The 14,974-nt window shown below is 41.0% G+C and overlaps 1 protein-coding gene across 5 annotated transcripts in view; it reads left to right on the forward strand.

Moving 5' to 3' along the window:
* TRIM33 (tripartite motif containing 33) overlaps positions 1 to 14,974 on the forward strand; it is a 157,150-nt gene that overhangs the window by 107,744 nt on the left and 34,432 nt on the right. For 2 of the 5 annotated variants that reach the window (XM_068269698.1, XM_068269700.1), the window contains exons 9-11: positions 6,164 to 6,408; positions 10,367 to 10,546; positions 13,568 to 13,771. In XM_068269698.1, the coding sequence (XP_068125799.1) occupies positions 6,164 to 6,408; positions 10,367 to 10,546; positions 13,568 to 13,771 (629 nt within the window). The remainder of the gene's footprint in view (positions 1 to 6,163; positions 6,409 to 10,366; positions 10,547 to 13,567; positions 13,772 to 14,974) is intronic. The other 3 variants (XM_068269699.1, XM_068269701.1, XM_068269702.1) reach the window with 2 other exon arrangements.

Here is a 14,974-nt window from a genome sequence, read left to right on the forward strand (position 1 = left end):
CCAGGTGTTGTCCAATTCCCAGCCGAATCTTCTGTATACAGTTCCTGAGATGGAAGGAGGACTCTGAGCGGGTCATTGGATTGGTAAAAGCATGCAGTTAGCTGTGAGAGTAGTTATTGTAGATGGCAGTGTAGTCGAGAGTAGTGACAAAAGGTTATGAGTACACAGAAATAACTGCTTGGTCAGTTTCATCTACAGGTGAGCAGAATGGCAAGCACATTTTAAAACGTGAGAAATGTGTATAGCTTGCAGGATAAATGGGAGGCGTCAAAAAATATAAAAGAATTCAAATGCGGCTAAAGAAAAAGGTATGAGGTGGGCTTGCCTCTTAAAAACACTATACTACCAAGATAGATTCCACGTTTCATACTCAATAACCAGTTGTTTTGTGGGAAACCAACCTGTCTTCCTCATGTCAGATTGAGTGCTGCAGAGATTAGTGTTAGTTCTTACCATATCTGTGTGTATAGCTTGTACACAGTAACAAAGCGGCGGGTAGCGGCGATCGTCACCAACACGCAGCAAGCAAAGTGCTGCCTCTTTAAAAAATTGTGAAAATCGGCCAAACGGGGCCTGAGCGGCGCCCTCCTGCGGTCATGGACGAGCTGAGCTCGTCCATACCGCCAAGGAGGTTAAGGTACATACACATGGCGGATTTGTGCAAACGACCCGTCGTTTGGACGTCAAATCAGGCGTGTGTACAGTCCGTCGTTCAGCTGATAAGACCGGGTTTGAGCGATCTGCCAAGCGGGGTCTTATCAGCTGAACGACAGACTGTACACATGCCCGATTTGACATCCGAACGACCAGTCGTTTGGACGTCCAAACGAAGGGTCGTTTGTGCAAATCCGCCGTGTGTAAGCACCTTTAGCCTTGTATCTGTAGTTTCCTGCATTAGAGAGCTGGAAGATGCCTATAATTTAGGAATAGAGAATGATTAAGGGCTGTTGAACCCAAATAATATGTCCACAGTTTCCAAACTCAATTCAATTAGATGTATCTATTCTTCCACGCAACATTTTACTATTGGCAGCATTCTACTATATGGTAGTTCTGACTAAAGGACTACCTGAACATGTGTGTACTAATTAAGTTTATTTAAAATTAGATGAATAGTGTAGTGTACCTGTATTATTGATTTTGTTGTATATTGAGAAATAGAGGCTCATCCCTGGCAGTATTTATAATACAAAAATGAGCACTCCGTACTTAGTGTTTGTAGATATGAGCTTGTCAACAGAGGTGTATTGAGATTAGTGTCAATGAAACACACACACACACACACACACACACACACACACACACACACACACACACACACACACACACACACACACACACACACACACACACACACACACACACACACACACACACACACACACACACACACACACACACACACACACACACACACACACACACACACTTTTTAACAGTACACCTGAAGTTCTGATGGTGACGTTACAATAAGGATCCCAGCATTTTGTCCCCATCTTCTGGAGGTGGGCCATGACGTTATGACAGCAGCATGGCCTCCTGCAGTTGTAGGGGCAGGTCCTGAGAAAGGTGTGAAGGGTTGTTGGAGTGGACATGGTTCTATGTGCCTTAAAGAGAACCCGAGGCGGGGTGCTTACATCGCAATCCTTATACAGAGGCTGGGTCTGCCTATAGAGCCCAGCCTCTGTTGCTAGTTAGTTTCTTTCAAAGCACCCCCTGCGCGCTGTCAGACCCCATAAAACACAGCTGCGCTGGCGACACGCAGCGTGTCGCAGCCGGCTGTGCTTATCTCACTTCCAGTCTCGTCACTCCCCCGCCTCCTGAATCGCTCCGGTCCCCGCCCACGTCCCTTCCCTCCCCGCTGATTGGAGGGAAGGGACGCGGGCAGGGACCGGAGCGATTCAGGAGGTGGGGGAGCAGACGAGACTGACATTCGTGAGGTATTTTTAAGGTGTTTTATGGGGTCTGACGGCGTGCAGGGGGGTCTTTAGAGGAAACTAGCAACAGAGGCTTGGCTCTATAGGCAGACCCAGCCTCTGTATAAGGATTGCGATGTAAGAACCCCGCTTCGGGTTCTCTTTAAAGTGGACCAAAATTAAAAATACAAGATTTCCTACAGATGCTGAAAAAGCCTTCGACAGGGTGGAGTGGGCTTTTATAGAGGGGGTGTTAAAACATGTAGGGTTGCAGGAGAATATGTGCACTAGAATAATGAGTTTATACACATATCCTAACACGAGGGTTAGGGTTAATGGAGTGATGTCAGAGACCTTTGATATTAAAAATGGAACGCGACAGGGCTGCCCACTGTCTCCACTGATTTTTGCTTTGACACTGGAGCCATTTTTGTGTAGGGTGAGAGGGGACTCCAGCATACGGGGCTTAGAGGTGGGTGGGCAGGGGCTTGAGGTCTCTGCATATGCGGACGACATGTTATTTTATTTGGTAGATCCCCACATCTCGCTGCCAAACTTGATGAAGGAATTTGAAATTGCAGGAAAATTGTCGAATATGAAGATCAATTTTGATAAGAGTGTTGCAATTACATGGGGTATGGGAGGGGAACGAAGGAAACCGCTAATGGAACGCTTCCCCTTTAAATGGCAAGACAGAATGATGAGGTACCTGGGGGTGAAGATCGGGTTCGATCTAAAAGAGATAGTAAGTGAGAATTATTATCCTTTGTTGGGGAAAGTAAAACAGGATCTAGAGACCTGGGACCGGCCATGCTTTTCATGGCTTGGTAGAATATCTATTATTAAAATGAATGTGCTTCCAAGGTTCCTCTACTTGTTTCAGTCTTTACCAATTGTAGTCCCCTCCCCGTTTTTTAGACCTCTGAAAAGTATTATTGGGAGGTTTATTGGGAGAGGACATAGGACACGGGTTAACCACGAATTACAGACGGCAGATAGAGAAATGGGAGGACTTGCTGTGCCTGACTTAAAGCTATACTATGAAGCTGCCTCCTTAGTCCGAATCATAGATTGGAATCAAAACGGAGTAGAGAAAAGATGGGTCCCCCTGGAGGAGAAAATCCTAGGAAAACCCATTGGTAATATTCCCTGGACGCACGAGAGATGTGGGGCAAGTGTTCATAAAAAGGGGACTGAATTGGTTAGAAATACACTGAAGATTTTTGATAAGTGGAGAAATAACCCAGAGATGTCGCCTTGGCCCACCCCATTGATTCCTATTTTTGGTAACGATAGATTTCCAGCGGGAATGGACCCCCGTGACTATCCACACTGGAATAAGGCGCAGGTACAGAGGGCCAAAGATATAGTGGTAGATGCAGAGTGGACACCGATTAGGAATTTAGTAGATATTAGGAAGAAGGGATATCTGGGCGATTGGAGATATGCTCAAATAAAATCTTTTCTGAGAAGCTGTGGAACTAGGGAAGAACTGAGTAGGGACCTAACCCCGTTTGAAAATGTATGCAGAGAAAGGAGACAGAAAAAGGGGAGTTTGTCAAAAGTTTATAGGATCCTCAGGGGGAAGAGGGATAATACCTTGAAAGTAAGGGAGAAGTGGGAGAGTGAATTGGGGAGAATTTTTTCGGAGGAACAGTGGAAAAAGGTGACATCTCTGGCTAGTGAGTCAGCAATACCCACTAAAGGGCAAGAAGCCGGATATACGATTTTTGTTAGGTGGTATTATACGCCGGATAGGCTGAGTAAGATGTTCCCAGGTACCTCACCATTATGTTGGAGATGTGAAGAGGACAATGGAGATATGTTACACGTATTCTGGGGATGTAGTAAATTGGAGAAATTTTGGAGGGAAGTTAGGGGTTTTGTTAATCAGATTATGGCATTGGAAATTCAGGAAGACCCAGCACTGTTTCTCCTTCATTGCAATGACTGGCCAAGTAAAAAATATAGGAACTCTTTACTTAAATTTTTGATCAATGCGGCTAGAGTTCTGGTGGCAAGACATTGGAAAACAACTCAAAGCCCCAATATAAAAGAATGGTTCAGTGAAATAAATGAAGTACAAAAAATGGAAGAATTGACCAGTTATGTGCAGGGAAGGGTAGGGATGCACGAGGGTAGATGGGCCCAATGGGAGCAGTTCAAGAAATCAAAAGAATATGAAAAAGAAATGTGGGGAGCATGAGCTGTGGTGGAAGGCCTTGTGCTCGGTGGCAGAGATTTGATAATATAAGAACCCATATAAAATAGTTGAAACATTTGAGGACTAACCCGGTACATGAGTGAATGAGTGTTGAATGAGAGGAGGATGGTATGAGAAAGTGTTATAAAATGGTTTGTTTTTCTTTCTTTTATTGATATTAAAAATTAGTTATAATATTGGAAGTCATAAGACAATGTGAGGATGAGGATAGGGGGTATAGCAAGAAAGTGTATTTATAGTATTTAAACTCAGCTAGAAAAGGAAAGAATTTGTTAATGACTTCCTATAGTATATGTCTGTTGGAAAAAAAAAATTGTATAAATAAAGATATTTAAAAAAAATAAAATAAACACATGAGGTAGCTTCAAAAAAGAAAAAAGGAAAAAAAATACAAGATTTCAGAAATAAAATCTATTTTATAAATTATAATAATAGCAGCCTTTTTTTCAGCTGCATGATGACAAATATAAAATATTTTACATTTATTGGAAGAACCCCTCCCTTCCTTTCATATTGCCGGGATAGAATCCAGCAAACTGGTGGAGTAGGTGGTGTCCGGTAAAAGGAGGAATTGTCTGCCACCTGTATAACCCTAGTTATGAAAAGAGAAGGGTGAAAAGCATGCACTGAAATGTTCATAGGCTTGAAGGAGTGTTTCTTTGTGTGTCAGAGTGGTGCAACTAAATATTTTGAATTAAAATGTTTGGTTTGTGTCCACAGGTGATAGTATACAGAACGTTTCTCTTTGTCCTTATATGATGTCACACACCCACATTGGGTTCTCTTTAACACCACCTACAAAATGCTTGTTTAAAACTCTTGACTGAAGTACTGCTTTTAAAATAAAAATGCTTGCCAGTGTTTAGACTCCTGGGCCCTTATTGAATTCATTTTTCTCTTTAAAGGACTTCTGAGGTGAGGGGGCTTATACAAATTTTACTCACCTGGGGCTTCTTCCAGCACATAGCATTATAAGGCCCCTGTTGTTTGAAAGGTATTTTACCTTTTCATGCGGTCATGCTATACTGTTCTTTAACATTTTGGCTTGTAGACTTCATTTTCACTGGACAGACTCACAACCGCACAGAATTACACACTTGTTGGGAGTTGCTGGGCTTTTAGCCAGTAATGTGTTTGTAAAAATGTGAAACGTAGTTTGATGCTTTACACAGTTTTGATGTACCAGCTACTTCATAAATAGCTGCAAAACGAAAAACTAAATTTAAAGAGAACTGTCGTGGAGGAGAAAATAAAATAAGCACTATATTATGCAAAAAAAAAAAAAAAAAATGAACAGCTATAAAATGCACAAAGTAAAAAAAAAAAAAAGTGGTATTGTGATTTCTGTCTAAAAGCTTTGCAACCCTTATTATACAGGACTGCAAAAATACTTTACAAACTTTAAAGGAAACCTGGGACGAGTGGATGCAAAACATTTATTACCTACCTGGGGCTTCCTTGAGCCCCTTTCAGGGGCTCCCTCACCATTTCCCCAGGCCGTCCCCAGGCCATCCCAGTACTTCTGGTCAGTTGTGCTCTTTTGCGTGGCCTTGTTGCGGGGAGAGGTCTGGTCCTGGGGAGTAGTACTGAACACTCCCGGCAATAGGGGCATGCACAACAGAGTGCCTATGAATTATTGTCTAGAAATTCTTTCATCTGTTTCTATAACTCCCTGCTGGCCTAGTGACTAAAAACCATTACTTTGGTTGATAATTAAATTTTATTTTTTTTAACTGGTTTGATTATTAGAAACATAAACTGAGAGCATTTAACAATCCCATGCAAAGTTGTGTCATTTTGGCTTAATCCACACTCGCTCTTCCTTCTTGTTTGTGTAGGAAATGTCTTGATGGAATATCTCTTTAAATGTTTCAGGGTATCTTGCATAGTAAATTCAGAATTTACAGTTGAATTTGATATAAATGTTGCAGCAGTCTTCTAAAAACTGAAAGACTGATGTTTATATTGGAATGTCTACTATCGCATGCCTGCTGTCAGCTTATTTTCTTTTTATATTTGACAGGTAACCTTATTGTTGAAAATAAGCAAACTACTGGTTATTCACCAAATGTTGTGGTTGGTCAGAATTCCCAAGGAACAAATCACATAAATAAAGCTCCTGCACAAATCAACCTAGCACAACTTCGTCTCCAGCATATGCAGCAACAGCAGCAGGTGTATGCTCAGAAACAGCTCCAGCAAATGAGGATGGTACAGCCACCTGCACCACATCAAAGGCCTTCTGGCCCTCACGTTATGCACCAGCAGGCAAGTAGAATAACTAGTGAATATTTGTGCCCTTTCCTGATAAAACATCAACTTTATGGCCATCTCAGTCTTTATTCATTGCATTCATGTTTCGTTCAAACTATGAAATGACAATAGTTTAGTTGTTCAGTTGAATTGTGAAATAATGGTAGAGGGATTGAAGAAGGCATGCGGAGAGGACAGAGCATGCGCTCTTGCACAAATGGGTTCAGTCTCGGCTTTGAATAGGGGATTTAGCTCCAACACTAAGGGGAGGCCAGCAAAGCTGAGGGGCCACAGAGTATATATGGGAACTGAAGAAGCCATCTCCTATATTTCTGCTTAGTTCAGGTAACCCTTAAAGCGGAATATAACCCTGCATTTCAACTTTGCTCTAAAACATTATTTACAGCATATTATATGCAACCAGCATTTTTTTTTACTAAACCAGCATTGGAAGGGTTACACACAGAGTTTTAAAGTTCGGTGGAGAGAACTGCAGACGCATCCGAAGCTTAGATAGATAAATTTAACTAAACAGAATGTAACAACTGTGGAATGTGACTCACTCTCTCTGACTGTGCAGGAGCTGGAGGACAGCCAAAGAGTGTGTAACATTCCTCACTTGTTCCATTCTGTTTAATTAAATGTATCTATCTAAACTTCTGCTGCAGGGAGCAGTTCTCTCCAGGAACTTTAAAGCTCTGTGTGTAACCCTTCCAATGCTGGTCTAGTAAAAAAAAATGCTGGGTGCATATAATATGCTGTAAATAATGTTTTAGAGCAAAGTTGAAATGTAGGGTTATATTCCGCTTTAAAGGCAACTGAGCTCCTGGAATTAAACATTTTTAATCACTTCCTCTCCCCTGGGACGAATATCTACATCCCTGCGTTACCTTGCAGAGAGGTAGATACTCCTCCCTTGCCGTTGTGTACTCTCACCCGCGCTAGTTACCACCGCCGATCGGTAGAAGGGGGATGAATGAATGGGAACACAGTTTCCATTCAGTAATCCAAGCCCTTGTGTGTTTAATAAAAAGTACCACATTTACATTTAAGATGTTTCCCTCCCACACTTTAACAGAAAAACAAAACACAAATAGTTGCCTTATGGACCGAACTTTTTTAATATGTATGTCAAGAGGGTATATTACTGGTTGTTGTTTTTTTTTTTAAAATCATGAGTTTGTAAATAGTGATGGACACAACTGAAAAAATTGCACCTTTTATTTCCAAATAAAATATTGGCGCCATGCATTTTACTAGGGAAATATTTTAAACGTTGCAATAACTGGGACAAATGAGCAAATTAAATGTGTGGGTTTTAATTAGGGGAGCATGTATTATTTTAAAACTATAATGGCTGAAAACAGAAATAATGCATTTTTTTCCAGTTTTTTCTTATTCCCATTAAAATGCAGTTGGAATAAAATAATTCTTAGCAAAAAGTACCACCCAAAGACAGACTAATTGGTGGCGAAAATAAAATAGATTGTTTAGTTGGGATAAGTAGTAAAGTTATAGGTGAATTAATGGAAGGAGCGCCATTGCTCTGGTGTTTAAAGAGAACCTGTACTGAGTAAAAATATTTAAAATAAACACATGAGGTAACTTCAAATGAACATTACAGAGTTACCTTGCCATCAGTTCCTCTCAGAAGCTCACCATTTTCTTCTGACAATAATCCCTTCCAGTTCTGACAATATTTTGTCAGATCTGAAATATATCAGTTGCTCTCAGTAAAATATCAGTTGCTGACAGTTATAGCTGAGAGGAAAACGGATGTACCAGGTAATGTTCATGTTTCCCTATGGCTCAAGTGGGCGATGTTACAGTTTAACTGTGTGCTGACCAGAAAGCTGTTATGGGGTAATGGCTATTTTCAAAATGGAGGACGGAAAATTCCCTTGATCATAGTGAACAAATAGGACGCGGGACAGGAGAAAGACACTGAGGAGTAGACTACATGGAAGGTAAGTATGACTTGTGTATGCTTATTTTGACCTTTATTTTCAGTACAGGTTTTCTTTAAGGGGAAAAACCCTTGGAGTTGAAGTGGTTAAAATGAACCTCCTCATAAGGGAGATTTAAAATACATACAAATATCACCTGCTGTACAATTAGAAGTATAAAAAACATAGTTCATGCATAGTATGAAAACATTCCAGGTACATGTAGTACTGCATACAGTTACATGTAGTACTGCAGAAAGAAACTGAGAGGACCTTGCTCTTGTGTGTTTACAGTCAGGAGTAGGGGGAGATACTAGATAAGGTGACAAAAGGGTTAGCTGGTGAGGCGACAAGGTTTTACATCTGATGCAGATGGGGATAGGTATCTAAAAGGGTCTATGACTGATTTATAGGCTTGTATGAATAGCAGCGTTTTAATGCCCGGCGGATCGTTCAGAAACGGCCTTATCAGTCTGCCGACAGACACTACACACGCTGTACTGTCTGCTGAAAACCTGCCCAGCGGGAGGTGCCGACGGACCCGTCGTTGGCTGCAGTCAGGCGTGTGTACAAGCCTTTAGGAGGAACTAACTATTGTACCTGTAGGTCTACTGAAAAACTGGATTTTCTTTGAATCCCCAGTCTTATTTTGCATTTTAAAAGCAAAAAAAATGTTTTGCACCCACCACTAGGGTGATGGCTAGTGAGATGCAAATAATTTTGTGGGAATGCAGGATTATGCAGATTCATGCAGTTAGAGAATGGTCCATAATCTTGCATTAACACAATTTGTCTCACTTACCATCCCTACTTTGCCAATCGAAGTTCAATTGAATCCCCCCAAAATAGGATTAGATTGCTCCATTTTCAAGTTGCATTCATTTGTATACAAAATTTGCATAATTCTCTAATTCAAACTTTTTTTTAATCCATTTTCTTCATTTTAATTTGCGGTCAGTGAGTGCTACAGCCCCACTGAAGTCAGACTGGAGAGAAACTGTCATTTGGATCCCTGGAATTTTAACCCTTACAGTGAGAGAAGGGGGGAGAACATGGCCTTAGTTAAATATGTTTATCACTGTACAGGCATGGAAATAGCATATGGACAGTTATGAGATGTATGTATCTGCAAGTTCTACTGTTAAAAAGAATTTCCTCTGTCTATAGTGTAATCAGTTGAAATGACTGTTAATCTGAAACTTCCAGGTGCTCCAATTTTATATGAACCCAGGTGATTTTGAAAGGGAAAAAATGATTGCCAAAAAAGGTTTAAAATCTGCTCAATAAAGCAGTCACACAGCACCCATGGGTATGGGCCATCGTTAAAGTGAACCAGAGACGAAGCGCCCTCATGTACAGTATTTTACCATATATATCAGTGGGAACATTAGAGAAAACACCCTGCTCTGTTTCATTCGTCACTGCTCAGCCTGCCTGTTATAAGCCCTGATAAAATCTCTGACTGCGCATTCAGTCTGGCTTTGCTCAGGAATCATTATAGCTGAGTCTGTCTTCTCTGATGGCTTTTCAAGCCCAAGCCTGCCCCCTTCTGGCTCTGCTATAATGACTCGGCTATAATTCCTGAGCAAAGCCAGACTGAATGCGCAGTCAGGGATTTTTTCAGGGCTGGTTACAGGCAGGCTGAGCAGTAAAGAATGAAACAGAGAGCAGGGTAGGTGTTTTATCTAATGTTCCCACTGATATACATGAGGGTGCTTCGTCTCTGGTTCACTTCAAGACTGTCAGTGTCAGACCTTGCTGAGTAGACTAAAATTGGTGTTAGGAGAGTGTCTGACTGCTGTCTGTTGCAAAAACGTTTTTTGAATATTTTTTTCTCAGAATCACATTTTTACTGTTAGTAAAGCAAGTATATTTTTGTAAATATCTTGATAAATTCTACTTTGCTGGGGTAAATGTACCACTACTATTTGCCAGAAGGGAAAATGAGAAATTTGCATTTTTGTATGTTTCAAAATAAGCTGTAACAATTTGAGACTTTACTAACCAGAGGGGAAACCATTTTGCAGCCTCCCAGGTTAATTAGTATGCAGACAATGCAGAGGAATAACATGAACTGCGTACCCTTCCAAGCGCATCAGATGAGAATGGCACAAAATGCTGCTCAGAATGCAAGCAGAATGCCAGGTTTACCTCGCCACAATGGACCTCCTCAGTACTCTATGATACAACCTCATCTCCAAAGACAGGTAAGGAACATTACAGGCCAAATACTGGGCATAAACAATATTTGTTTTTCCATTGGCGATTTTTTTCTTTTGGTTACAGGTAGTTTTCAGTCTTCACTTTTAATAATGCAAAGTTGCTATAGACATATCCTCCTTATCTTTAAGTGAAATGCCAGTAAAGGTGTCCACCCCTGGAGCCAAAACAGGGAAGAATAAAATATGCAGTGGGTAAAGTGGAACTGAACTTGTGCACAGCACACAAGATGTCTTTGTTTCACATATATATTGCTGTAGAAATCTACTGTTCTGTACTTGTTTACCCAAATCGGACATATTAACCTGGAACTGAGGATTACTTGGCCTGACCCTAATATTCCGCTAAATTGGTGACCTGCAATTCTGGCAATTACCTTGTGTCCACATTATTTGGCAGCATTTTCCAGTTTTTGCTGCCTATCCCAATATTTGCTGTGTGCAAATACCACAAGGGCTTTTGGGGATGATTAAATATGCTGCCTGCAATACTAGGAATTTTCAAGCATGCCATAATCTTCTCCAAAATAGAACCCATAAAAACCCATAAACTTTTTATAGTGCTTCATTTTGGGAACTGAAACTGTAGCTGCTTCTAGAGTCAGCAGATTCTGCCACAAAGCAACCTGCTGAAAATTCCAGAGGCTTTGCAATATATCACTTTAAATGAGGATGAGTACCAGAACTGGTTTACACCCAGAAGTTAAACACTTGAAAAGTGCAATCCTGGTTTGTTACCTCACTTCTGGATGATGCCCAGGCCCGGATTTACTTCCCAAAAGCCTATAGGCACAGATATTCTGGCACCTTAGACTTCACCCTCCATGAACCTATAAACCCCCACTGAACCGCACCATGCGTGTGCTGGCTCTCCCAGCTGTTCTCTCCCTTAATTCCCTTGCCCGTCATAGGTAGCTACAGGTGCCCCTTAGCATTAGGTAGCCAGAAGTACCCTAAATATTAAGTAGCTAGAGCTGCCCCCAAGTATTGGGTAGCTAGAGAAACCTCAGTATTAAGTGGCTAAGTGTGCCCTGAGTTAGGCCCGGTGCACACCAAAACCCGCTAGCAGATCCGCAAAATGCTAGCAGATTTTGAAACGCTTTTTGTTATTTTTCTATGGCGTTTTGCTAGCGTTTTGCGGATTGCTGCAGCGGATTTCAGTATAGTAGATTTCATATATTGTTACAGTAAAGCTGTTACTGAACAGCTTCTGTAACAAAAACGCCGGCAAAACCGCTCTGAACTGCCGTTTTTCAGAGCGGTTTGCGTTTTTCCTATACTTTGAGGCAGAAACGCACCCGCAATCCAAAAAATGCCTCACCCCGGCATTTTTCGTTTCTGCAAAACGCCTCCTGCTCTGGTGTGCACCACCCCATGAGATACATTGACCAAGCGGATCCGCAGCCGCAAGCGGCTGCAGAAACGCTGAAAAAGCCACTCGGTGTGCACCAGCCCTAAAGGTAGAACCTTAGTCAGTGGAATGCCGAGAGCTGAGTGAGTAACCTCTCATTTACAACTCTTATCAGGACTCTGCATAGAGAACAAGGGAGGCACTCGGGGAGGGGAGTGAGCAGACTTTCCATAATCTGGAGCCTGTAGGCACGTGCATACAGTGCCTTATAGTAAATCCGGCCCTGATGATGCCCTTATAGCTATGTTTGCAGCAGTATGGTTAACTGCATATGTGTAGCATATGTAGAGGAACCACCATATAGCAATAAGGACATAGGCCTCGATTCATCATTGTCTTTGAGATAACTTTTTCCAGTTTGTTAAATTACCGAATTCGAAGTTTAGCGATTTCTAGTTGTATTCATCAAGGTTTTTCGGCATTCGGTGTGAATTCGATAACAATTCGGTAAACATTCGGTAACGTGTCGATATTTCCATTTTACAGCGGTAATTTAACACAAGGCCATAAGATTCCCATGTAATTGTGGGTAAAAGGCAGTCCTTTGAGCACTACGTAGCAACATTCTAAATAGGGTGTAACACCTGGACCAGGATTCTGGAAGTGGTTGGGACAATCCCACAATTTGATAGGAGCCTTTTCTAAAAAATTATAGTGCAGCTAGCAAAATTAGTTAACTCTGGCACTGCCTGTGTTCTCTTACAAGATGATTCAAGAGAAATGCAGATGTCGTGTTATAGCAAATAAATCTATTCTCTTACAAATTTATATGGTTGCAGACCTTATTCTTGCCCTTCTGCGCCTTTGAATCACTCTCAGCTGATACATAACCACTTCAAATGGCTCCATCTTCTCTGTCAGCAATGATCTGACAGGAATAACGACAGAGCAGTGAAGGAGATAACTAATCCTAAATGTAACGCTAAACCACGCCCACTTTCTTTTTCATGAATTGCACTCTCTTCCGTTTTAACGAATCGTTACCGAATCGTTAACGAATGTTCGCTGACAGCTGTAGATAACTTTGATGAATCCTGAAATGAAGTTAACAAATTCGGTATTTTACCAAACTGTTGTTAACAAATTTGCTAAGTGTTGATGAATCGAGGCCAAAGTACAGAAAGCTCTTCATAAATTACTTGAGAGCTATAGTTTGGTCATAATTTACAGGCTGTCTTTCACAGTCCCAAACAGCCACCAAAGTGGGTATTATAACAAAATGATTTATTTTCTGTCTTGGAATATTTTTCGTATATTGCTTTGTTTAATCACCTTTATTAAATGATCTGATGTCTTTATAGTTATATTTTCCAAGGTGTACATTACAATTTCAATGCAGTGTTAGCAACCATTTACTTCAGTAGCACAGCAATACTTATAGTCTAAACCAAAGGCTAGTCACTTTTACAGTGGCCTGCAGGTCTGCAGTTTAATTTAAATGTTAAATGAAATGAGAATGCTCAGATCTCCAAAAGGCTCACCACCACAAAAAAGACATGACGTTATAATGCAAAGCTCTCAATGATCCATGTAATTCGTGATACTGATATATATGCAAAGCCTTTTGTATAACCTCTTCCTTTTGGTCTTTCCTCCAGCAGCATTCAAACCCTGGGCATGCAGGTCCATTTCCAGTTGTCTCAATCCATAATAATACAATTAATCCAACTAGCCCTACTACAGCAACCATGGCAAATGCAAATAGAGGCCCAACCAGCCCAACTGTTGCACCAATAGAGCTAATTCCATCTGTTACAAATCCAGAGAATCTTCCCTCTTTACCAGATATCCCACCCATACAGGTCAGTACACTTATTAAAATTATCATCTAAATATCATCCATTGTCTCCAAGTCCACATCAAGTCATACCTATTTATTTTGCCATGCATGAGACAGTGTCTTGACTGCCTACATGCGACAATAGGGACCACATGCTTTAAATGTTGGAAAAGTGATTTTTTTTTTTCAAACAAAAACTAATTTTAACAGCACTAGTATTTAAGCCAGAAGCTACTGTAAAAGTATTATATTTCATTTTTCTTCTAATCATTTGAGATGGAGGCTTTTAATTCTCAACTCCGCCTCCCAAGCCTGTTTTTTGTTAATGTGATTAAGTATACCAATATAGTTACTCTTTTCTGTGATGTGGGAAATGTGACTTGTGTGATTGTAAAGGTTAGAAATTTACCACTCTGGTTCTTACCGCTTCAGTTATTTGTGTGTACTAGTGTTTATCATTGCAGATGTGGAATTGCTCTTTTAATTGGACTGTTGTCATTTGGTAGTCTTGGGTAGTCTCACTTGTACATTCGAACGGCCAGCTGGAGATGTATTAATTTTTTTCACACACATACTACTGTAGTTGGTTCAATGAGTAATTCTACTTTACAATCCCGAATAGTTTGCCTCTGCTCTGGTGATGTTCTGTAAAAACTTAAGGCCCAAATATCTGCCTCTTGTGATCTAGACTGCTCTACATGTGCTCTTTCTGGCCATGATTTTGCATCTAGGTTACAAATGTTATCACTTGCCCAGTTATTGTGGGTAAATTGCATGAGCACAGGCTGAAGCTCTTTCATAGGACAGGTGCATAAAGCATACAGTGACCCTGCCTCTTCATTTCCTCAGGATGGCTTGAGGTGACCATACATGGGTCAGTTTTTCAGCAAATTCTATCTTTGTGGTCACATGTGACAGAAATCGGTTGACCCCAAAATAGCTCATAGCTCTGCCTCTCACGGAAGCGCTGCTCGGATTGCCCCCCGGGGGATTTAGTTAGATTACAGCCGCAGGGATGCTGCATTTTAGGTAGGGCTAGCATGTTAAACACATTTTTTAAATAAAAAGATGATTTTTATGACACTTCAGTGTCTCTTTAATCAGTTCTCCACCGGCTTTCTTTCTGCATGGTAAATCACTTCCCAGCCTTGAGTGGAGTGTCGGTTCACATATGTGCTGCCAGACTGCCCTCATTCCCACAAGAATCATAGTTACATAGTTATTT

Source organism: Hyperolius riggenbachi, chromosome 2 (assembly GCF_040937935.1).
Source record: "Hyperolius riggenbachi isolate aHypRig1 chromosome 2, aHypRig1.pri, whole genome shotgun sequence".
NCBI classification, from domain to species: domain Eukaryota; kingdom Metazoa; phylum Chordata; class Amphibia; order Anura; family Hyperoliidae; genus Hyperolius; species Hyperolius riggenbachi.